We start from the raw sequence: 24,818 nt of genomic DNA, 5'->3' as shown, positions 1-24,818 counted from the left end.
ACACCTCATATTACTGAGGATATTTATCCCGATGTATGTCATGAAGACTCAAGTAAGGCAGATCCATTCATTTTAGTCTGGCCTTATATTGTAGAGATGCAAACAACAATATCAGGTTTTAATGGTATCAATTCATTTTTTATTGTGCTTACGTCTGTTTACAGTTTGTTTGATCCAATTCATTTCTGTATTTTAATTTTGGAGGATAATAATGCTGTGATGTAGTCTCTCCTCTCTGAAGGCTGTCACAATGTTGTGCAATGCTCATTTGAAAACAAAGACAAAATCTCACAAGAATAAACTTATGGAGATTTAATATTATGCATCAATAAATACAATCAATGGTTATGATCAAAATGAAAATAAAAATACATTTTGATTGCTCTCTATTAGGCAATACTGAGTGATACTGAAATGTATGGCAAGGCCTCGATTCAATATAATTTACAAAGACATAGCATGGAGGGAAAAAAGGTAATTAAAACTAATTGAGCTTGGACACTGAATTTAATTTGGCTCATTTCGAAGCATTTTTGTATGCTTGACGAGTTTACAGGAATACATTGTTTCAATTGATTTTTCTCACACAAACACACAGCACCAGGAATATGTTTTGTCTTTATGAATCCCCTTCAACAGATTCATTGAATATAAGACATGGATCCTTCAATAATCATTGAAATCAACCACAGGAATTTCTGACGGGATCTCGCTACACCACTGAGAGATGTTCCTAAGCATCCTCAGGTAAAAAGGTTTTATTTCAGATGTTTATTCCCAAATCATTGCACCTATATCCAATCAACAGAGCCGTAAAGAAGAGAATGAATGGTTTAAGGACAGATGTGCAGTAAATATTGCCCTCTATGTGGTGATCTAAAAAATAATATATAATGAAGTTGACAATTGAAGACAGCAGACGCAGTCTGGACGAAAAGCGGCACTGTGACACAAGAGCAGTGTTCCAAAAGTCTACACTGGTTCTTTGTTTTTCACTCTCCTCGCTTCCTGACCACGCGTGAACCATCACGGTGATCCAGTCTGACCTCTGAGGGTTTGGAGAAGAAAACGGGAACAAGGAGGCTTTATGGACTCAGTCCAACGTCCTCACCGTGAAACACAAATATGTACTCATTTGTTCGTTCATGTCTTCAGGTAACATTTTCAGAGGATTGCTTGTTCTCTGCCCAGAGAGAAAGTCCCTTCAGCCTTTTATCCAAATCGTTTTTACATTTTGGACACAGAAATGTGTCCTTTGAACAGGCAACGTCAATGATCTCTTTATTGCATATGTTTCAGAAATCTATCACAACCCTCCTTATCAGTGAGTTTGGCTGCTATGGCTTATGTAGGGCTTTGCCTCTGAACGGTGCGACGGACAAAAGGTGTTGCCACGGCGACCCCGTAATGGAAATGAAACACAAAAAAAAAAAATGGAATGATTGCTTAAAAATGTAAAGTCGTTCATATACTCATTTTTTACACTATTGCCAGAAAGAAAAATAAACAAAACAGAATTGAAAAAAAGGAATATATATTTATATATCGATCATATGTATATCTATATATAAACAACAGTTACAACTAGTTGCAGGCAAGCGGAGAATTTCTCCTCCGCCCCTTTAAGACTCATCACTTCCACCGTTATAAGGCTGCCAGACTCTCGGAGGGGGCAGCAGCTTTCTCTCCTCAGTCACCGGATTCCCTGAGATGTAGAGCGCCAATTTGTTGTTTGTTTGCTTTCAAGGTTTATTTGATTTGAACACCTTCAATCACACACACAAACACACGCACGCACGCACGCACACACCTTGCCCCCTCCTCTCCCCAATCCAAAAACAACAAACGTTTGTGTAGGGAAAAGGAGCGCTGCTCTGCCTCGTTCTCCGGGGCTGATGTAGGGCGCGGTCCTACAAAGCGGCGGCGCGGAGGAGAGATGTGCCGACGCTCCCGTCTTCACCGCGCGGTGCCCAGTCTCGTCTCGGCGGGTATCGGTGGAGGTGAATTTGCCCAAATGAGGAGAGGAGCTTTTAACTAGTTTCACGTAAGATCTTAAATGCTTTTCCATTGGATGTCATTCATTTCCATATTGTTGTTTTACAGTCAAATGCAAAGCGTGTGTACATATTCAATCATCAGTCATTCCAAGGCTTGGAAAAGAAGTTTTTTTTTTTTTCCCCCCAAAAGAGTTCTTATGAAGACTCTTGTGTGTGCATTTATTTATGCATATGTATGCCGTGTGTATCAGCGTGTGCCCCGTCTTCTCAGGGCCTCTGAGAGGCTAATCTCTTTAATAGAGGCTCGTCATACACCCAGCACTCCCCGTCCTCGTGGAACAGCTGCAGCAAACACACAAGAAGAAACATGGTTTATTAGCAAACATTTGAACTGATCCTGAGATAGCAATCTGGTATTCCCAACACAGATTTGGTCCTTTGGTGAAAAAAAGGGGGTTGACTGTAGATTTTGGGTATTTAGTGAGCTTTCCTGCTGAGTGACAATGATAAACTATGTTCTGTTAGCCCTTAAAAGAATTGAAAGTTTACTTTTTGGCAACCTGTGGTCAGAATGTACAGAGCTTAAAAGGGGAAAAGATCCTCACACAGTGTTCCTGTTCTTTCTGGTGAATGAAGAACAGACTCACCCTGGTCTCCCACTGCTGCTCGTTCTCCTTCCTTTCTCTGGCTTCGGCGCGCTGTTTCTCCTCTAGCCGGTGCTTGGCGTCCGTTGCTGCATCAATGTCTCTCTGCTTCAAGTTCAACGTCACATCTCGCCACAATCTGGTGATCAGAGGGTGGAAATAAATATAAAAAAATAAAAATCCCAGGTGGGTTCACTGTGGTGATCAAAATCAGCTGGGTTTTCTCACCTCCGAGACTCATAGTCCAGCTGGTCTTCCAGCTTTCTCACTTTCTTCTTGATGATTCTGATCCTTCTTGTGTCTATGAACACAGTGTTCTCCTAGAAACAAGTATAATATTTATTCATAAGTAAGCTTTCCTTTAGTAGTCATCCCAGTGTAACGAATGCCGAGTAGTTTGCCAAAAGCACAAAGAAGCCTTGTCCCCATTCCAAAAAATATTGAGAAAAGAGAAAAATATTAGACAAAGAAAAGACTCACTCCAGTTGCCCATTTGGCATACATGACTCCGTTCCACTCTCCTTCGATGGAGCAGAAAGACTTCTTATCGTTAGGTGAACTGAGAGAGTGAGAAAATAATGGCGTTACATTTTGGTAAAAGGAAAAAAAGGTCAGACTCTTTCATACGCAAGTCTTTGATTTAAAACTGAGCCGTGCAGCTGATTGTCCACTCACAAAATCTCAGCGGTGATCCTGTGCTTTTTCCCTCCGTAGAAGGGTTTGGTGTGGAACACGATGTTGGCACTGTAGCCGGTCTTGGAGCAGGAGATGTTGCACTCCCCACCCAGCTCCACCCACGGCACGGTCAGGATCGACCTGGACAGACGGGCTCAGGTTTAGCGGACAATAACATCAATGGCCAAGAAAGCTGTGGGACGCAGGAATGAGGAAAAAACGCACCTGCCGTATCCGTTAGGGAAGGTGAGGACGTAATGTTCATCGTGCTCCAAACATGACACACAGCCTGACACAAGAGCAGCAAATTATTAATACGACTACACGAGGTAGTGACAGTAAAGTGTAAAAAATGTGTGTATAGTTTGGAGCGCTCTCAAGTACCTTGGCCAATATTGTGGACACCTATGGACATGCCTAAGAACTTAGACTTGGTCCAGATGTGGGCATTGAACTGGATCTTCTGGTTTAAACATTCTGCGTAGAATGCAGAAACTACGGGAAAAAAGGAGAGGAAGTCCTCGAGTGAATGTTGAAAAATGTCAACGTTTCAGCAGCATTCCAGAAAACCTTACATTTGTGTTGATATAAATAAAGGCCAATAATGCAAAGAATGGATTTGGATGTATTGGATGTATTGTAGCTATCAAGCAGGAAGGCGTTAAAGGAAAAGGATCCACACTTACTGGGTGGGTGGTGAGAGACCTGCTCAGCCACAAAACACACGCTGTTAGATGAAGACCACGGAACTGGACCTTCTGACACAGTCTCCTGGAGGGTCGAGGAGGGTTTTACCAGGTTACTAACATACAGAACTTGGCCACCACGCAGTAAGACCACAGGTTTGTTCATTCTAGTGTTATTTACAGAACCAAATTTCAATGAGCTTAACAAGCAGACAACGAAATGTTTCTCTGAATGGACATGTAGCTTAACATTTTAATATGAAGCCCAACCTTCTTCCCAATAAATCAGCCTTAAATATGAACATCTGTAATAATGTGCCACAGTTTTGTCTCCTATGAAATCAATCTGCAGCTTTAAACAGTTCGCTGTACAACGAATCATTTCATTCACATGGTCACAAGTCGTCCAGAAGCAGCGGTTCTCACCGTGTTGGGGGAAGGCTCGTCGGTTTCGCTGGGCAGATCCCAGTGGCAGTAGAAGACCTCCCCCAGGATTGGGTTGTAGGGTTTCTTGGCCACAGAGCCTTTCCTCCCTGCATGGAAAGCTGACATGTACCACTTTACCACGTGAACCATGCGGTCCCGGGCCTCCAGCTGCTCAGCAATACTAGTGGGAGTCACACAGAGGAGATAAAACTACTTTACTATTTCACCGCCTGTGAATTTATTTGGAGATCTGTGCGATGCAATAGTTTCCACCAGGGAGGGAGAGAGAGAGAGAAAAAGAGAGATGACTCTTACCTTACAAATAAGTCTGGATGTGCAAAGAAGTCTGCGTACATTTCTAACAAAGATCTCCTTTCCAAGATGAAAGTAGGCAGGACCACCTGGGAAATAAAACCAAAAGGAGAAAATGCGTGCATTGTTCAATAAAAAAAAGGGTTCAAACTAGGTAATGACGGTCAGGTGACGTGGTAGCGGCGTTTACCTTTGTGAGGTCCATGCCTAAACGAACTTGAGAGAGAAGGTGCATGATGACGCTCTTGTGCTCCTCCACAGACTCGCCCTCTCCGTCGTCATCGCGGTCTTCGTGGTCAAACTGGTCTGCAGACAACAGCGGAGCAAAAGTCTCACTCGGCTGCACCAACGTCACAGTTTGGTTGTTATACGTACGTGTGTGTGTGTGTGTGCTGTCCCTTTTTACCTGCATCCGTGGTGCCGTTGGACATGGACGAGTTCAGGGACTCGGTGGTGTTCGGCCGTTTCAATCCCATCGCCTCATTGGTGAGCAGCGAGGCAGCTTGAGGCCCTGAGGGACTGGTGAGGAGACGGAGGGAGGGAGCGGAAAGGAGACAGGAAGAGGGGGGGCGCGGGGGGGGGAGGAGGAAATTAACAACAGATTGTGTGGGGATCGTGTCCTCCCTCAACCCAATGATAATCTGACCTCAGCGGCGTCCACTGCCCCCCCCGCGCACCCTCCCGAGCCGCCAAACGCCATCATTACATAGTGATGCTTCGAAGTTACGCAACAATAGATTGATTGTATGTGGTGTTGGCTGCAGGCGGGCGGAGTGATAATGAACTCACTCTATGCAGTGTTTGGGGGAAGTGCTGCTCTGGTAGAACTCGTCCGCATCGTAGAACTCGTCCTCGCTGGAGGAGTAAGAGAAGTCTGGCACCGAGTGGGAGGGGAGGGGGATGTGAGTGGGGGAGGCGATGCCGCTGCTGGGGCCCGACGGACCGCTCCCTGAGAGAGAGAAAGAGAAGAGATAAATCAAACATTGTCCATGTCAACGCTGCTTTGCAGCATTTCTGGTCTCTCGTACAGTATACAGGTCGTGGTCAAATCAACATGCTGTTCAACTGAAGCATTCCTTCCTGACTCGGGTCCAGCTGGCCGCCTAAAGTAACACCGAGCCGCCTCTAACGCGGTGACGGCTTCCTCTGCAGAGCATATTGACAGTGCTCTCCAGCCCCTTAGTGCACAGCGCAGCATTTCAATACTGCTGCCTCAGCACAGAGACAAACATGAACCTTGCTATGTTTCACTACTCGGCGCTCCGTGCTGGAGGAGTACCGCAATAATTCGGTTGGGTTATTGTTACAAATCATAATATAAAATAATAATTTTCTGACAAGAACCCACATTGTTCTCTATCCAAATAATAAAAAATACTGTTTTACTGTTGAAGCTGCTTGCTTACCAGAGTATGAGCAACAAAACAATGTTGCTCATACTCTCAATACGCAATTGCTCATACTATACAATACATTGTATGTTGCTCATACAATGTACTGTGGTCCAACTAAAAACACTTTAGAAGGCAAGATATAAAAGGTGAATTTTGCAACACCTCCATCGGCACATTACATTTTAAATGTTAAATTAAATGTATGATCCATTTTAGTTTTTATAAAAAAGATGCAAGTTGTGACTCTATGAATATTTTCTTTGTAATAATTAGAGGAATGTGTGATAAATATCAAGAATTACCTTTACCTTTATCTTTACTTGTAGCAAAGCCCAATGCTTTAGTATGGTGCTAAATTAACTTTTCACCTGTGCTGTTGGGAGTTGGGGTCTGCAGACTGCCCATCACCGTGACGATGGGACCCACGGACAACGTCGAGGGGCGTACGTCGGATTTACACACCTGAGAAGCGTCTTTAACAAAAGAGAAAGACGATTCAGCACCGAATCTAAAAAAAATAAAAACAGCAGCCCGAATTCCACAAGGTGGAGAAAATGTTCTGAGACGCTGCAGAGAGAAGCCTCAGCTGAGAGGCTATTAAGAGAATTAAATTAGCGTGACCTACTTTGCACGGTTCATTTTCGGAGCAGCCTAGTCACAGTCATATGACAAAGTCAAATCTCAGTCATGCCGTTAAATTCAAATCAATTCACTGGCTACTTAGACAAAATTACACTGAAGGATGCATTCATTTATTAAGACCCCTAAATATTATTTGTATTGGCATGCCACGTTCTGTAATTCAACAGGGGCAAAAAGATGTTTAAAATATTTTTCAACACAGCATCAGCTGGAGGAGATCCAGGAGTGAACAGCAAGGGGAGCTGTTGTCAGCTTCTCTGGCGGCTAGATTGGCAGACATGCACGTTCAGCACAGGTAGAAAACAGTGGTGATGATGCATGCTCAGTACCTGTGGGTAGTGTGGTCTGTGTTGGCATTGTGGTGTTGACTACGGGAGGGTCCAAAGAGGGTTGGTAGATCCCATCCACTGGGTTTATGGTGCTCTGGGGGAAAATAAATTAAAAAAACAACACCACATCAGACACTCGTTGTGACTATAGAGACCACACGGCACTGCCCGCTTACTCATCACAAATGATGTCTGAGACACGTCATCCTTCAGATTAGAATCCCATGGTGCAGAGTAGAGATTGAGTAGAGATAGAGAACTATAAAATTGCTCGTAAAGGTCCTCTATCTGATCCCAGATGAGTGGTTTCTCTACGCGGTAACGAACAGGGAAATAAAACACGCCACGCCGAGCCTCGGCAGATCAATTCCCTTTCACTTCCTTTCCAGGAAGGAGCCTTTCAAGGTTTCGTTACCTAAATTGATGTGAAACCGACGGCAGCGATGGAAATCCAAAACACCGGCAGCTTCACACAACAAACCAGCAGCGCCTTTGGACCGCAGGGGGACTTTCCTGCCTGAATAGGAATAAATTAACGCCACGGGGACACATACTAAATAACTTTGATCTCCCTCTGGTTTTTAATCCTGCACCCGCCTGCCATCTTCGGTGGCACATTAACAGTCATTTGAATATTGACCTCAACCCCCACCCGTAGGCTCGGTGTAATGGGGTCCCTGGCACCAATGACCCAAATCGGCCCTTACACCCCCCAACAACCTCCCTCCCTTCCTCCAGGGCTCTTGGTGGCACTGAAATACAATTTAGTCGATGTGATTCCATCTCATTACTCAAATGTGAACTATAATCCAAAGTTCTACAGGGAGGATCCGATCAAGTCATTTTTCTAGTTAACAGGAACAGTGAGTCAGGATACGAACCCGGCTCGAGGCTGCGAAACCGAGTGGAACAAAGAGTAGCATACCAGGAAGTAGACAACTGACCTTTATAATCCTACGATGCCACACTGAGCATCTTAAACCGTAGAAGCTACCGACTACAGAGGATGTTCTTTTCCCTCACAATAACAAGGATAATGACTTATGAGCACAAGAAGACCAGATCAAGCAGAGAAGTCCCACTTCTTCGAGGGTCACTAACATCAGGAGTCCACGGTGGGACCAGCCAGCAGGAGCTGAAACGGGGGGAGGGGGGGAAGCTTCAAGTGATTCAAGCACTGTGTCGGGATAAATAAATGAATACCCATCGATCAATTGCTTGAAGGGAATGTGGTAGGAATGCAGCTGGTAGAATGAGCAGCGAGGACAAACCGAAACCAATCAAAAGCGCATCGATTCCTGTACGGGGACTCTGGTGCTCGGTTTAAAGGATTCCCTTCGGTGGCGCCGCAGCATTCCGACACGCTGCCGTTTTTACCTCAAGTGTTTTCAACAACAGTTCATTGAGTATTTGCTCCACGTTAAAAGACCTTCAGGCAACGTGACGGACGTTGGTTTTCGATGTTCCAGGGCTGCAAAGATATCAAGTACGAAGCTTATGGAAGATTTAAAAAAAACACATGAGCTGTTGGATAGACGGAGCTTATGCTGTGCTATTTATACAATGTAATAGTATACTTAATGACTTAGATCAAGGCCTAGGAGCTGTACAGGCGCTGAAATGATTCCGTGTGTAAGACCATTACCGTCAAACGTTTCACATTACCGACCATTTTAAAAAGCATAACGAAGGTGTTTGATTGAGGTGTTTTTTTTCCCTTGCTGCTACGCGGTGGGTCTGGTTCATTGTGAGCAGGTCCACGCTGTCACTACACCTTTCACTTCACCTCACTTCTTTCATTTTACGGAACGGCCCCTTTCCTTTCTAGCAGACAATTTCCCCCAACTTTGCATTGGTATGAAAATGTACTTATTTTCATATGTAACTTATATCTAAATAAGATGTAAAGTTCATTGGTGGCTTTAAAGCACAGCATTCCCAATCTGTGCCGTCTGAAAATCCCAGGGGGTAATGTGTGTTTTGTTGTTACTTAGTGTAAAACAGTGATAAACAACTAAAAGAAGACTTCATGTTTACTGTGATTCTAAAAAAGGCCGCAGAGAAATCGCTCCCTGTGAGAAAATAAACGTATCGAATAAATAAACCTCAAAACCTGTATGAAATGCTCTGGAATCTCGGCGTTATGGCAGCGACATGAAGACAGAGCCCCTCTGGACGGCTTTCCATACGTTAGTGCTCGATGGGTCAATAAGCAGGCAGTGGCCACGCGGTCAATCAATGGGGAGTTAGGCGCCTAATTAGTCGCTCAAGTAAGTTCATCATTCTCACACATACAGGCATGCCGACGTACATGTGTGGCACCACATACATATTCTGCCACAAGGCACATTTTTAACACGCACGTATGCGTTTTGTGAAAAGATAAAAAGAGCAGTTCCCAACCATTGCTGAAAGAATGTTAAAATTGGGAGATAGAAAATCAGGAAATCATGAGCTAAATAAAAGGGGATAGTTGTGGAAGACAAGAGGGAAAGAGCTCTAAAGTAGACGGCATGCACTAGAGAGAGATCTGATTCATCCGATTTGTGGAGAGTAAATTAGGCGAGAAAAGAAAAGTATTCAACAGCTTGCTTGATTTTGTCGTGGACGGAGAACGTCAAAACTTACTATAAGTCCGTTCGCGTGTTGCTGTTCGTTACTTTGGTCCTTAAAATTTTGAGAAGACAACGTTAGACTACTTGTGTGTGAAGGTTGGAAGAGTCATGTCATAAAAGCATCCTGAACAGCGAGCCGTCCTTCTCTGCAGCTGCAGGATATTCACAGACTTTCCCCGCATGCGGTAATCCTTTCATCACATGGTCAAATCCGCCGTCATTTCTTTCAGTGTCAACAACGGGATTGCTTCACCGCGCTGATCTGTAATCTACATTTTCCTCGGGCCTTACTCGCGAGTTAGTTTTTTTTTGTGTCCCCTAACAAGCCAAAAGAAGGCGAGTGGATTTCTCCACTTCCTTGAGAGGAAGGGCTGAGTCGAACATGTGATGAAACGAGCACCGGGCTACACCCCAAATCAACCAGCAACCCACATAGCAACTGTAAGCAGGGAGCTACCCTGGGAGGCACACAAAAGGCCAAGCAGCAGACCAAACTACACAGACAAGGAGACATGTTTACCTTAGCGATTTGCAGCAGTACGATACAGTGCTTGATGGATTCTACCATGCTCTGAAAGACGAGAGGCAGAGAGAGAATTCACCAACTAGCCGCTGACATCTACTTTTAAGACGGTAAATGTGTGGAGATCAGACTTACACAAGTGGTCTCCTTCAAGATTTCTATTTTCTGTGGAAAGGACACAAAAAAAGAAATTACTAAAGTAAAAGAGGTCAAGGTAAAGTCCAACAGTAATAAAAAGCACAAACAAAAGTTTACAAGCGTATGCAACAAGTGAAGCTAGACTGGTAGAGAACATCAAGGGAAATCTACAGAACAGTGAACCCATAGTGAAAATACAAGTCAAAGCGACTAAAGGCCAGCATTAACCTCAGGGAGGAAGTGGATCACACAGCTGCTGGTAAAAAATAAATAAATAAAGCAACTCAGACACCCTGAAACCAAACGGCTTCCTCCAATAATACACAATAACTCATAACTTAAAATGACATTTAATAAAACGTATATGTTGCAATATATATAAATGCAACTGTAATGTTCACGTCAAACCCATTTGAATCTGTAATTATTTACATGTTATTTTATTTTACATTATAAATTAGTCTCCTTTTATTGCACCATCCACAAGGACACATTCCTGTATGTGTAACTTATGTGTCAATAAACAGCTTCTGATTGAAAAGCATAGTGTGTTGCTCATCAGCGGTCAATACCCTAAATGTGCCGTATTAGGCTTTGGTGCTATGCTCACTGGGTCAGTCCCTTGCAACCATTGCTCAATAAATCAATAGACCGAAAAAAATCGATAAGTTGTGCAATTCCATTTTTTTTTGTTTAAATCATTTTTTTTAATGCTGCTTTGGCCATTTGGTAAATACTTTAGCAGCTGATAAGACAAAACAAGAGAATAAGATCTATAGACTGTATATGGGCTTTGGGAAATTAGAATGAGTTTTTAATGATTTTATGAAATTGCGTAAACAAAGCAGTAAATCAATAATGAACATACTCCATTAGTTACAGATTTTTAATCCTTCTGCCAACTTTTCAAACGAAAAGGCAAATTCTTAAATCACCCTCTCAGGGCAAATTTAAAAGACAGACACGTTGCTGAGAGATCCTGAGGCCTTAACAACTGAAAAGAGAGTGATGTGAACATCTGTTCTGCGCCACGGACGGAGATCCGATACGCAAAGGACAGCAGAGCGGCGGTGCTGGTACTCACGCTGCGGGACTCATCCTCTGTGCAGTCCTTGAGCTTGTCATCAAACACCTGGGTGAGAGGGACAGAAGAGACAAGTCAGTTTCGATGGGAACGCTGTCCGATGAGTGTGAAAAAAAACGATAACACGGTGAATCGGTGCTGATGCTGTGGCTTCGAGATGAAAGCAGGGGTCTCTAAAACAAGGGCGGCCACTTAGCCGATTTTCTGCAAATATGTTGCTGCTCCTTTAAAGACACAATGTTCTGCTTCACTTCGACGCAACAACAAATCTTAAATAACTTCTGCTTTGTTAAGGTTCAAGAGACAGAAGCAAGAAAATGCACCCGAGAGGTCATGACAGATTTGAATGTTAACAATGCCGTTTACTGAAATTCAAAAATGGTCAATTTTAAGTGGCAATTGGGAATCTACGTGGAAACTACCTCCAGAACACCTCTATGCAAAGGTGTGAAACAGGCCGGGAGGAGTCACAGCGTCGGTTTGGCGCCCTACCTTTAACTGGTCGATCAGAATCTGTAGGTAGGCGTCGGCTTCAGCTAGCTTCTTATCAAAGTCTTGAACGCTCGGAACCAATCCCGTCTCTGCCTCCTGAGGGTGGATAAAGACACACACACACACACACACACACAGCGAGGCAATTAGTGCAGGCCTCAGCAAATGTTTTAACAAACTGAGGACATGCTAGTATTGGGACAAAGTGAAACTTAATCACTTATTATCCATTAATAGAAATGATAAAACTGTCAGCCACCGGCCAGTAGGCTTTGCAAGATGTCACACATCAGTTCGGGGGAATCTTCCAGCACCGAACCACACCAGTTGAGACATTGATACGGTTGTTCAGGCTTCAACAAAACTGAATTGAGGGGCCTCAAGTCGGGAGAGAATTTGATTACCAAAAGGGGAAGATCCGTTATTCATTAGCTTGGTTTGTCAGCTAGAATTAAAATGATAAACAGACAACACACGCATACGCACGCACACATAACACTAAATGCTGGAGTGACAGGATGTGTCTCTCTGTCTCAGCTCGTCCGAACCCTAACAATCCAGCTGGCTTCCGACACACACACACACACACACACAACTAAACAGGAAGACGTGCAGATACATTTACGCACGTCCTTTTACGAAGCACCGTGACACCTCTCGCGTTAGAAAGCAGCGCGACAGCTAGAGAAACAGAGCCCCCCCCCCCCCCCGGCGGTAAATCGCGTCCCGGTCGAACCGTGTTGGGGACTTTGGCTTCTGCGCGCCGCCTCGTCCGGGTCCTCGCGCGCGCTTTCCTCCCTCTCGCAGACGGCGTCACGGGGACGTGGAGAAACGCCATGAACGGCCTCGTCGCCCGCTGCGCAAACGTCCCTTTCTTTCTACGCGAGGGACACGAGTCAAACTTCCTCACAGGATCGAAAAAAAGGGGCAGTTGCGCCGTTCGCCCGACTGGAAAAAGCCCAGCTGCCCACGTGAGGTCCTGAGTAAAAATCAACAGCGATTCCGACGCAGACGGGAGCGTCGATATAGTTTATCGCCGGGCACACGTGTGTGTGTGTGTGCACGTTGCTGTTGGGTTATTTCCATGCGAGCAAGGTCTCCTGTTTGCTTACCTCACCTTAATAAGGAAAGGAGCCGCCATCTTTCTGATTCGGCATTTAATGACATCGCGATAAGCTGCCAACAAAACGATAACGCACCAAAGCCAAACGGGTTCTTCTGTAAATACAGGACGACTAACTACTAATCTGGACATCAAAAAGGGAAGTTTATTTTGCCCTCTATTTACAGTGGGGACCAACTCAAACACAACAGTATTGATCAAACACCACAAAACACAAAAGATCCCAATCAAAACAGTAATGCATCCAACACAGGTGTTATTTACTACAGGGGTTGAATGTTAAGAATGAGTGTATACGTAAAGGTGTCGTACTATGCATTACAACTGGCCATTATATGCTCAACATTTCCAAATTAAAGCAGGGAAATGAAGCAGACAAGGTGAAAACAAACAAGACACAGATGGCTGTGGACGAGGTCTCCACTTTGTCAACACACATTAAAGTTTCTTTATCCCCACCTACTGGTTCTAACTGGATCCTGAACAAACATCTGCACCTCCATTATTTACAGTGGCCTGTAAATTTTCTCTCTCAAGCACACACACACACACACACACACACACACACACACACACACACACACACACACACACAACCCCCCCCCCAGTTTCTACATCTCTCCCGTCACGCAGCATGACCCACTTTAAAATGCTGCTGTCCTGGCAGCGCACTGCAGCCTATAAAGTTATCACTGGTGCAGAGGCCCTTGTGCCTGTGTGTGTGTGTGTGTGTGTGTGTGTGTGTGTGTGTGTGTGTGTGTGTGTGTTTTACTTACTGGGTGCTTCGTTCCAATTGACATGCTGCGTTAAACCTGGTACATCTCCCCTATCAGGCAATTTTATCCTGACGCAAGCTCGTTTTTTTGTCTTCCTTTCTCTTTTCTCAGTTATTCTGTTCTTCTCTCCCTACAGCATTAAAACCACCAGCGCTGGTGAAGACAGGCTTCTTTTCCAGCTCCTCCTTCACACAAACAGAAAAACAACCTCCTCCAACTCCTCCTCCTCCTCCTCCTCCTTCTTCTCTCGCTCTGCAATCTGCCAACATAAACCTCAGCAGCCGTTAGCTCTGCATTCATCTGGCTACATTGTATCCTCCGGCAGAGCAGTTATCGGCGGAGCGTTTGGTATGAAGGCAAACAGAGCCCAGTTAATCCAGGACCCTCCCCCGGCAGGAAAGGAACACTTCCTCACACGCAGGCAAAAGAGAAAACACACAAAAAGCAGCAGCAAGTGCTGCGAGGGACACGCATTGAGCGTCTCTCCGGTTGGCTCCCGCCGCTGAAGCAGATGTTTGGTTGATCGAGCAACCACGTCTCGTATTGGTTACTGCAGGGTCACATGACGCTACGACAGCAGCGCGCTGTCATTGCATGGTGTGTGTGCGTGCGTGAGCACAGGCAGGCACACGTAGCACATCAGTGGGATTTGCCACGGAGGGAGGGAAGGAGGGGGAAAAAAAAGGAGGGAGGGAGGGAGGAAGAACAAATTAAAAGGCTGCTCATGAGGGATGGAAAAAGCTGCGCGTGGATGTGGACAGGAAGGGAATAAGTTGGGAGGCTTGGTTTAGGGAATGAGAGCAGGAAATGATGTCGGAAAGAGCCAGAGGGTGGGACGAGCAGGGTGAAGACCTGACTGAGACAGTCTTAAAAAAACAAAAAAAAAACACGTCAGCAGTCAAAACTAACCAGGTCCCGATGCCGGTCCAAAGCAGCTACTTATTGAAGAAACACGCTTCATTTATGATGACGTAAATGTCACCTTTATATCCATTTCTACAGGCCAGACAAACTGCTCGGTTGAGCAAGGCAATCAGGTGTGAGCAAGAAAAAAAGAAAAGTGCTGATAACAGGAGATGCAAAGTCCCTTTCACAGTCGTTAGATGGGTGTTGCGGTGTAGCGCGCCACGTGATTTACAAAGCATGCAAATGCACGCAATCTGAGATTTCAATGAAAATGGCACAATGAACACTGGGATATTTGAGACTTTTCTGACACTCCTTCTCACCAATCCTCTATTTTTTTAGTAATCCCACAAGTATACTTCCTCTTCAGCTGTTACAAAGCCTAGTGCGCACTCTTTTTTTCCTGTAGCGGAATGATTAGACATTACAAACAAACTGCTACACACAAGTGCATGGTTACGTACTTGGAGCTGGAGGGTGTGACGGAGGATAGTTCCCTCTAAGGCGTGGATCCACTTCTCCCGCTCATCTGCATCTCGGGCTGTGGACATGAGCACACAGACACACCCTGGTGAGACACATTTTCCACACAGACAGCCATGACAGCAGGAGCCATTACACTTGTGCCACACACACTAATGAAACCAAGACGACACTGAAATGACTGAAATGAGCAGTAGCGACGCACACAGTCCTGGCCGCTGTGCATTCATCTAGACATGACCGTAAAAAGATACCATCTACTAACTTCCCGTCTGGAAATGAAATGCAAAAGCACATCCGACCACCTCACGAGGCCCACGCCCCTACGTGTCCTTTAAATGAGGTCTGCTTTTTAAGTTAATGCGGGATATATTCCTGCGTTAAACCCTCAAAGCCAGACTGGCCGCTGCTTTCAGCCTTCATGCTCATCAAAGCCAACCACCTCATGACTGAAGCTGATCTTCTTATCTAACCATAAGTCTCAGCAGGAAAGCAACAAATTGCTCGAAATGTCAAACTGTTCCTTTAAATTAGAGTAAACGCCGAAGTCTAAAAATGATAGCGGCTTAAATGTAAGCAGCTAACGTTAGCTTTGCTACTGTAGCCTACATGAGAAATGTCTGCTTTGTAAACTTTGTGAATTCAGAGCATATTGACGCATTGCCTCCACCGAATCCACAGAATATTAGACTATAGTTTTACTCATTGCAGTAATTTACTGATTTCACATAATTATGGTGACAATTTAGGATTCAAAGCGGCAACCAATCAAATGCATCCAACACTGAATCGGACTGAGCACTTACATTGACTGTCCAGCTTTGAGAACGATCGAACACCCGAAGAATAAAGACTCCAATGATCATTGTAGAAAATGGGGCAAAAAAAAGCTCCCGAGTGTTAAGGCAGGACAGATTCTGTCCCTGCTGTTTTCGTCTCCTCCTCCACACACAGAGCCGTAGGGGTCGGAGGGTAAAAAGGAGTCGGGCCAGGCTGCACCCTCCGAGCAAATACAGATAACAGACTGCCAGTGACATTAAACAGTGACCAAATACTGGCGCTGACACGTGCGACACACAATCACACTCGTCTGTGCCAGTGCGAAGAGATACAATATTTTGTCCTCTTCCAACGCGCAGCCAGGGTTTAATCCATCCAGTGAATTAGCTGGCAAACTACATCCTGTGTAAAAGTCATTTTTTATTGAGCTGGAAAGCAGAAAGTACAGCAGATGAATGGCTGTGCGAGCACCAGACGCCACGCAGCGCTACAGCAAAAAGGCTTTTAAAGACATTAAAAAGGCAACGGAGGTGCGGGCCAATCCACTCAGACAGCGCCTGCCCTGCCGCTCACTTTTCCCTCAGCCAAACTCAAACCTCAAAACGAGCAGATTGCTGCAGATAGTGTCGTTTGGCTCCGTTCATGAGAGAGGAGCCGTAGCAGGCAGTCTTTAAAACTAAAATACTTTAGCTATCTGAACATCTCGCGTACGCCGCGATTCACACTCCCAGGTAAGTACGAGCCATCAGTCAACCCGGCTGACAGAACCTACACTTTGTCAGATAAGTCACGGCGCTCCTCGTCATCGGATAGGAACGTCATTTGTCCTTCTGCAGAGGGAAAACAAATCAACAGCAAGCGGTTCGCCCCTAAAATATTGATTCATCGTTCCGAAAAACAAGAGAAACGGGACCAGGAATGAACAGGATGGGATAGTTGGGGTAGGATACGCAATAGTAGAGCAGGTATCCTGCTACCTGGCTACTCAGAAGATGAATAGACCCAGGATGAAAGGACAATATCTATCACAGGTTTAAAGATATCCAGAATGGGTCATCCATTCATTTTCACTATCAGGAGATAGGACATTTTAAAAGATATTTCATGGTTTCAGAGTTCACAGAGAGCATTTTTTAAAGGCTACAATGATAAGGGTGTAAAGTTTAGAAACTCATTAAGAGCGGTTTTAAAGTTTACTTAAGAGATATTGGGTCAACATCCGTGCTACATACAGACGTGCAAACTGAAATAACTTAAAATAACTATACTTTACCACGGATGCCAAATCAGACTGAGTGCACATATATTCCTTTATGGGTGATCATCAATAAAAGGGACTACAGCTATCCTCACATGAAGCAAATACAGAGCAGCAGCCTTCTGTCATCAGTAGCCTGATGTCACATAGGCGGTAAAGGTCACCTCATATTGAGCACAGGGGAACCGATAGTGGACTACTGTACTGCCAATAAACAGTCTGATGTCATCGGGTCACATGTTGTCTTTTTTCTTTGATGAAATTGCACTTTCTTGTTTATTGTTCTTGGAGTTTGTATCCTTAAGGTTGAAATGCACTTATTGCAAGTCGCTTTGGATAAAAGCGTCCGCTAAAGGACATGTAATGTAATGTCAGGGTGATTTCGTACGGTGATATAATCACTTTTGTTATGTAAAAGTAAAGTCATGGTTGGAAATGACTTGAACCAAGAACACTGCAGTTAGGTGGCGTCGTTAACATATTTTAATTGTTTTTATCCAACAACTGCTTTCAGAAAATTTAATAAAAAAATTTAAAAAAACATACACGCACAATGTATTGGTATACTGCTGGCATCAGCTTGTATCGCTACGAGAAAAGTAATGTTATGGATGGTTAGTTTCATCTTCAGGAGCAGTGTTCTTAATAGACATGACTTCATCCTCCCCCCAATTAGTCACACACTAAAAGCATTGCTGCCATGGACAAGCTACATTCCTTATTCTTCCGTAATCGTTTCTTTGGGAGGCTCATTAACCAAACTACCATTGTTCTGCTCCACTGATTACGTGGGTCTTCCGGACACTCTTCTGTTCCCAAATTGCCTCTCACTAACTGAATTAGAAATTTCCCTTTACAATGCCCCACCTCTCCCCATAACGCTGATGTTGGCTTCTCCGAACGGCCTTTGTGAATTATTCATCCCTCCTCTCTTCTCCTGTCATCTTCAGAGCAACCGATTTGTGAAATATGTCCATCCTCCTCAGGGAATGATGCAGAGGACTGCACTACAGTGGTAGCTACCCAAATGTCGGGCCAGGGAAACTTCTGAGGTCAAAGATAATTGTTTTCTTGGAGGTATTGCGATGCATTAGATCTACGAGTTTGCTCCAACTGTAACAAAAAATGTAAAATGAACTCGTCATATTGCTCGAGTCATACGGGAGGCACAACAGGAAATATATTCATATTACTAAAAACACAAGTAGAGAGGCAGTGCCGAAGAACACACAACGTCCAAAAGGTGGAAAAGAAAACATAACAGTAGACAGTGCAGATGGTACTGAGGTGATGGAGGACCCTGGAGACGGGGGGAGAGAGCATGCGGGGGCGGATGGTGGCGGCTCTCAGGGCGGCCCGTCAAAGAGGAAGGCGATATTGACGGCTACTGTCGATACGAGAAGAGGAAGAGGAAAAAGCTTGAGGGCTCTCAGGCAACTCTGATGCGCCGCCGGGGGAGCTGGGCCGATGAATAAATGATGCTTCTCTAAATAGAAAAAGCTGAATTCCGGGGCTAGCACGGCTCGCAGCCGCAACTTAACCTGTGAGCTGGACGGTCCGGTAAGAGGACGCATCGATAATCAAGTCAGTAGCGCCTTCCTCTGCCCCTCTTATTCTTTGGCAGTGAGGCCCTACCCATCTATTAGCCCGTACCGGACCGGGATTGTTTTACAGCAACGCTGCGGTCTCGTCCCAAACAAACATCCGCCGCGTCTCTCCACCACGGCGAACCCGGCGGCTGATGGATCCAGAGGCTCGTTCTCACAGCGGGTCTAGTGATGCGTTTCCGTGTGCGTTTTCTGTGGTGCACAAGAAGGTACCGTGCTGGCTGTGGTCCGTGCTTTCCCTCAAACTAACAGAATACCAGGGAGGTTTGCAAATGTGCTGCCAAGACTCGCATTGTCCCGCGTGAGCAGATGCTGCTTCCAGAGACACCTTGTTCCCACACTGCTGCTGAATCCCAGGAATCCTGATATGATCTTCAATGCTGATATGTTGTAGTACTGCATTGCGAGATATAACTACACATGTTGTATTGTCTTTGTCATCTTTTTGAATAATGCGCATTGAAAGAATACAATATGCATGCATTGGATGCCGTTTGCCTCTCAGACTCAAGTACTTCAGATGACATGCACCAGCATGTGAACAGACAGAATTGAAAAATCAAAGGAAATAACGAGGCCTTCGTTCATTGACCAACATGATTATCAAAATAAAGAAACCCATTCGATCCTTGTTTAGCTGAACTAGCAAAACCAGCGAAGCACAAGCACGGCCAAAGACCACAAACAACACGTCAAGTGTGCGCGGCCGTTTGACTAATGGAGGACACGCTGCACACACTCCTCTCTGCTCAGTGGCCCCTCACAGCCAACGGCCACCAAACAGTCCGACCCCTCCCCCACCCGCCCCCGATCTGAACTGTCTTTGAACCACAACAAAATAAAAACAGTACACCTGATCGCCACGGAGCTTACGGCACGTCCCAGAAGAAAAACAAAACAACGCCTCCACTGGATCCCGTTTGCCCGGAGACTGGAATGCATGCGGACCACGAGACGTGCACGGCTTCTTTCTCCTTACCCTTCCGTTTGTAGAACCACAGCATACAGCTTCGGAACACAGACATGGGAGAGGGCATGGAGGAGGTGAGAGGGGCGGGGGGCCCATGGACGGTGGCTGGTGACCCTCAAGAAGGAGGTGAAGGGTGCTGGAGTGAGGGAGTTGGGTGTTGACAGGAGGAGGTGGAAACAAATGGACAGATGGAAGGACAGAGATGCAGGAAAGGTGGAGAAGGTTACTTAAAGACCTTGTGGAGCGATAGAGTATTAAAAGGAAAGGAGTGTCTGCGGTGGCCCGGACGGCTCCAAGTCAAAAAGAGGGACGGGACGTGGGCGATGCTGTAGGTGGGAGCCGATCCTGTTCCCTATGGGGAGACTGGTAGGTAGATCGTGGACCGGAAGAGACCTCAGCTCAGGCTCCTGCTCAGCAGTATTCCCACATCATTCCCACAGGCTCAACCGCAGAGACACACAAGCAGCAACCTTCCTCCTCGGCCAGGTGGGATTGGTCAAAAAAAAGAGGAAAAAAAAGGAAAAAAAAAAAAGAAAATCCCTTACTTGATCGATTGGTTCAAGAGGAATGCAGTAACACAAATCACGCTTATCCGCGGAAATGTGTGTCGGTCCAACTTCACGGACTCCGCGGGGAAGAGAGGGAAAAATAAAAGCTCAGATGCAGGCAGCGCGCTTCGACATTGTGTAGGTGCCTGTGTGCAAGCGTTTCCTGGCATTAGTGCAGACCGATCCAAGTCTTTAAAGAGGTGGGGAGGGAAAGAGGAGAGCGGGGGGGGGGGGGGGGGGGGGGGGGGGAGAGAGAGAGAGAGAGAGAGAGAGAGGGGAGATGAAAATTAAAAGAACATCTCACCTTGGAAATGAAAAGTCTTCTGGTCCACAGTGATGGTGAATGTGCTGTCGTCCTCGTCATCGATGCCGATCACAGCGCCCTGGGCAAACCGAGAGAGAGAGAGAGAGAGAGAGAGGAGGCAGTGAGGCAACGGGGCACATCATATTCCACTTTACATTTCTACCCCTTTGCCCTCCACATGTTCCGGCAAACAACCCCCCCCCACAAATTACCCTTGCTATGTCTCAGTACTTAACTCTCTCCTCTTCTGAAAGCCCCATCTGCTCTCGTCTCATCCCTCCTTTCTCACCATCTCTCTCTCTCACACAAAAACACACACACAGAACAGAGTGCAGCCTTTCGGAGCATAGCAGAGAAAAACAGGGGAGGGGGGGGCTGGGGGCGAGGGCGATTTGGGAGCGCAAAAGGAGGAGAAAAGGCCAGAGAAGGGAGGAGAGAACCAGCCACCGGGGGAGTGGCAGCTAGCAGCCGCCCGAGGGTGAAAAGAACCGGCAGCTAAGCGGGCGGCTGGGACGTCAGCTCCTCGCCACCAAAGCTTCCACACAAAGAGCTGGGCCTGGGCCGGTCATTTCTCAACATCCCAAAATATCATAGAGGAAACTCACACAAGACAAGTTGGCCTGGAGTGCGAAAATGAATGATTGAAAAGACCTAATAAACTCACATCAGTATCATAACTCAGTATTAACGTTACTCTATTCCAGTGGTTCTCAAACTCTTTGTCGGGCCCCACTTTGGAGGAAAATATTCAGGCTCCAAGAAAAATGAAACCAAATGGTCCATGTGGAATTTGACACTTTCGTGTGAACCAGATAACAGATAACCAGATAACCAATAAATAATACGTGCAATCATTTTGTTGGAACAATGCAAATAAAGTTGTGCAAAAAAATAACATCTCAGTGTCCTTGAGCAAGACATTGAAGCCCCAGTGCTTCACAGCAGCACACTGCTCCTTAATTACTAAGGAGGGATAAAATGCAGAAAATAATTGTCCCAGGTGGAATTAATAAAAGTCCCTCACGCCCCACCTCAGTTTAAGAACCACTGGTCTATTCTCTTTGTGAAGGTTTCCACATTGGACTGACCGAGAGAAGTCTACGCGACAGTCTTGGTTGTGGAAGAGGAGGATGAACTGAATAATCTTTCAGGAGGTGGTAACGGTTTTCAAGAAAAGGGAAACTTATTTCATTTGCTCCCCAGGAAAAATGTAACGCATGGATTATAAACTGAAAATAGGCATGAATAAATGTTTATTATTTTAATTTGTAGAATTGGACACAATCAAGATTTCGATGATAAATTACTGTATTGCAAAAGAAATGTGCAGCACTGATCTGACCGTGATGGAGAACTATGGCCTCCACCTATGAGTCCATGAATGACACGAGATCCTCTTTTTAGCCACTGTCAGGGTCTAGTTCCTCCCTTAAGTAATATCAGTGGAATCCTGTTGTGCTCTGTAAAGCCTGTTGTCCCAAAACAGGTCAAAATAGTCAGACCTTAAATCAACATTTTTTATAAAAAGTCTCAAAACAAACATAAGGCAATATATTTAATGCTCTGGCACGCTGTTGGCTTCTCTAAAGACACACGTTTTCACAAAAAGGCCGCTCGTCCTCGCAGAACTGATGCAAGCTCAGTCCAATAAAACAGGTAATATGAGACTTCATCCAAGTAGTAAAACACGTATTGTAATGGGGGCGCTGCTGCCATCTAGCGGGCGTCACCGAATACTGACTTCACTCTTTTAAAGGCAAAAACCTTTGAAGGCCAAACAAAACAGGTGGAATGATGGAGCGGTCGATTTTGGCTGCAAGGAACTACTGTCGAAAAAGGCCAACAAATCACATAACTCAAATATCTGACAACACAACTGCACAATTTGCGCTAGCCTTTTATGGTTCAGAAAGATTTTATTGACAAAGCAAACAAAGGACATAGGTGGGATTTGGTTACAGCGCCACTGGAGCACTTAGCCCTGAACGAATATCTGGTAAAGCATGGCAGCATCAACTTAGCCAAGCACACAGAGCATGCTCAGTTTATCAAAAGACAGTCTGTCAGCAGGTAAAGGGTGACCTTGACCCTGAGAATCTTACCCTGAGTCGCACACAGCCTCTTCTGGATCCCCGCATCATCTTGTCCTTTGACTGAAAAATGACAAAAACATCAGATCAGGGATGGATACAGTCCGTATGCAGGGCTTTGGTTAACTACGGTCCGGTTGTGTCCACGTCTTCTGTATATAGCTAATAACTAAAAGAGACATTAGTCATTAGACTTAAAATATCCAAGAGCATTTTGAGCCACCTATAGTCTCAAGAGTCTCTGCTCTTATTAAGAGAGTAGCGAGAGAACACTCTGCTTTTGGCACTGGGTATGGATTTGAATGAAGCCGAGGTTCTATAAATCACATAACAAGACAATGCTGAATTTAATTTGAAAAGAAATACACTGACTGAGGGCAGTGGTGGTGACTTAAGATCAGTTGCAGTGATCTCTAGAATGCTTGTAATGTAATGCAAATTCAGCTTAGTTTTCTTCTATCACACTTAAGTCAATGTAGACACATTTTGTTATACATCAGGATATTACTTTTGTCGTCAATTATTTCCATGATAAAATGGGAGACAAAGGAGACAATCCAGACATCTGAGAAGCTCAAACCAGCAGATGATGCTTGCAAATGTTCTGTCAATCGACTTATTGTTTGTCCTGAAATGTGCAGCCACTGCAACTTTATTCTCACATATAACGTTAAACAGGAAGCAATGCCCGACCACTAGGATTACTGAAGTGATGCCACCTTAGCAAGCACATGTTAGCCAGGGCAATAAACTATTAACTGAAAACTATACTACATAACATTTAAATATGCTTTGGCGATCGAGTCAACCTGCCGAGAGGAGAAGTCAGCTCATTGTTGCCATGTCGCTTTTACCCCCCGCAGTTTCCCTGGCAGTTACCCTGCTGGTTTAACGTTTTTAACGTTAATTATCAAGATTTGAACTGGCAGCCTGTGTCCTGCTCCCGCTGTGTCTTGTTAGCTCGCTAGCTAGCATCCCGGCGAGTGTGGGGGCTCTTATTTAACTCCCAGAAAGAAACACCGTCTCGCTGACAAATACAACGAAGTTGTGCTTCTCTCTCTTTTCGTCTAGACGCTGTTAACCATGTACTGTCGAGCAGAGTCGGTGTAGTTCGGCTGTTAGCTTTGCTAGTAAGCTAGCTTGAGTTGCGGAAAAAGGGGAAAAATACTGCGACCGGATTGGCCAGCGGGTCTCCGAGGGCCGCTCGCATTGGCTAACGGACGTGTCCGTCCCCAAAGAGACTCGCCCTTTTTTTGAAGCCAGCTGATACTCCCAACTCCTGAAAAACACAAGGCCCTTATCCAGACTTGGCTTTGGCTACGAGCGACAACTTCTACAGCCTAACCTCTCGGGCGGACCGGTTCGGCATCTCGTGAGCCCGGAAATACACGTACCGTGTAGTATGACAGTAAACCGGCATTGTAGTCCAACACGAACCAACGGTACTGCCACCCTTTCATGACGTTAGTCCACTTGCTTAGCGGCCCCTCCATGATGGACGCCATCTTTACAATAGTCTACGATTGGGGAGGAGCCGGGTGACGTGTGGGCAGGCGTCACCAGCAAGGGTGCCGCTGATAAAAAAAGATATATAAATATGTAGAAATATAAAACCTCTTATCTGGATATTGTGAATGTTGAAATATCTGACGAAGATGTTGTTGTTCTATAATGCGGTTTTCGACCCCTCCCCCTCCACCAAATCATAAAATACAATTTCTTTACTAATAATCTTCTGAAAATCCTACAAATCTTATTGAAGTAAATATGTAAAAACTAGTCAGTGTTTTAAAATAGGATTGTCCATTTTAATGCACAAACATTTATTAGCATTACTTCATGTAGTTGGCCATCGGTGGAACTAGTTAAAGTACTGCAAATCATGACAATTATAACGATGAACCATTTATGTATTGATTATCACTTGTGGTATAGTTTATTACATTTAAACCAACTTCCAATTGGAATGTGAGATATAAACCACGTTAGTAAGTCATCTTCCCCCCAGTACTTCTC

The 24,818-nt window shown here is 45.1% G+C and overlaps 1 protein-coding gene across 5 annotated transcripts; it reads right to left on the bottom strand.

Annotated features, from left to right (window-relative positions):
• Positions 1–297: 297 nt before the first annotated feature.
• On the bottom strand, positions 298–24,346 carry osbpl9 (oxysterol binding protein-like 9). 5 transcript variants are annotated; one of them, XM_037469145.2, is made up of 24 exons: positions 24,197–24,345; positions 22,815–22,865; positions 20,713–20,791; positions 15,227–15,303; positions 11,958–12,053; positions 11,466–11,513; positions 10,379–10,408; positions 10,241–10,291; positions 9,734–9,772; positions 7,106–7,199; positions 6,503–6,607; positions 5,530–5,689; positions 5,147–5,259; positions 4,931–5,046; positions 4,744–4,829; positions 4,429–4,609; positions 4,003–4,087; positions 3,701–3,811; positions 3,542–3,605; positions 3,317–3,457; positions 3,122–3,200; positions 2,870–2,961; positions 2,645–2,780; positions 298–2,339 (listed from the first exon to the last, which is right to left on the bottom strand). In XM_037469145.2, exons 1-24 carry the CDS (start codon positions 24,305–24,307, stop codon positions 2,265–2,267), a joined length of 2,220 nt encoding a protein of 739 aa, XP_037325042.2. In that variant the 5' UTR covers positions 24,308–24,345; the 3' UTR covers positions 298–2,264. The 5 variants fall into 5 exon arrangements, with proteins under 5 accessions (XP_037325042.2, XP_037325043.2, XP_037325046.2 ...); XM_037469146.2 differs by lacking the exon at positions 9,734–9,772 and having other exon boundaries at positions 24,197–24,346; XM_037469149.2 differs by lacking the exons at positions 20,713–20,791; positions 22,815–22,865; positions 24,197–24,345 and adding an exon at positions 16,052–16,072.
• Positions 24,347–24,818: the final 472 nt, after the last annotated feature.

Source organism: Pungitius pungitius, chromosome 7, assembly GCF_949316345.1.
Source record: "Pungitius pungitius chromosome 7, fPunPun2.1, whole genome shotgun sequence".
Taxonomy (NCBI): Eukaryota; Metazoa; Chordata; class Actinopteri; order Perciformes; family Gasterosteidae; genus Pungitius; species Pungitius pungitius.
This window is presented reverse-complemented; position numbering and strand designations above follow the sequence as displayed.

Coding starts and splice junctions, on each gene's coding strand:
- osbpl9 (XM_037469145.2), bottom strand. CDS start 24,307: ATGGCGTCCATCATGGAGGGGCCGCTAAGCAAGTGGACTAACGTCATG. Junction 22,866..24,196: donor GTTTACTGTCATACTACACG/GTACGTGTATTT, acceptor GTCATTTTTCAG/TCAAAGGACAAGATGATGCG. Junction 10,292..10,378: donor TCTTGAAGGAGACCACTTGT/GTAAGTCTGATC, acceptor CTCGTCTTTCAG/AGCATGGTAGAATCCATCAA.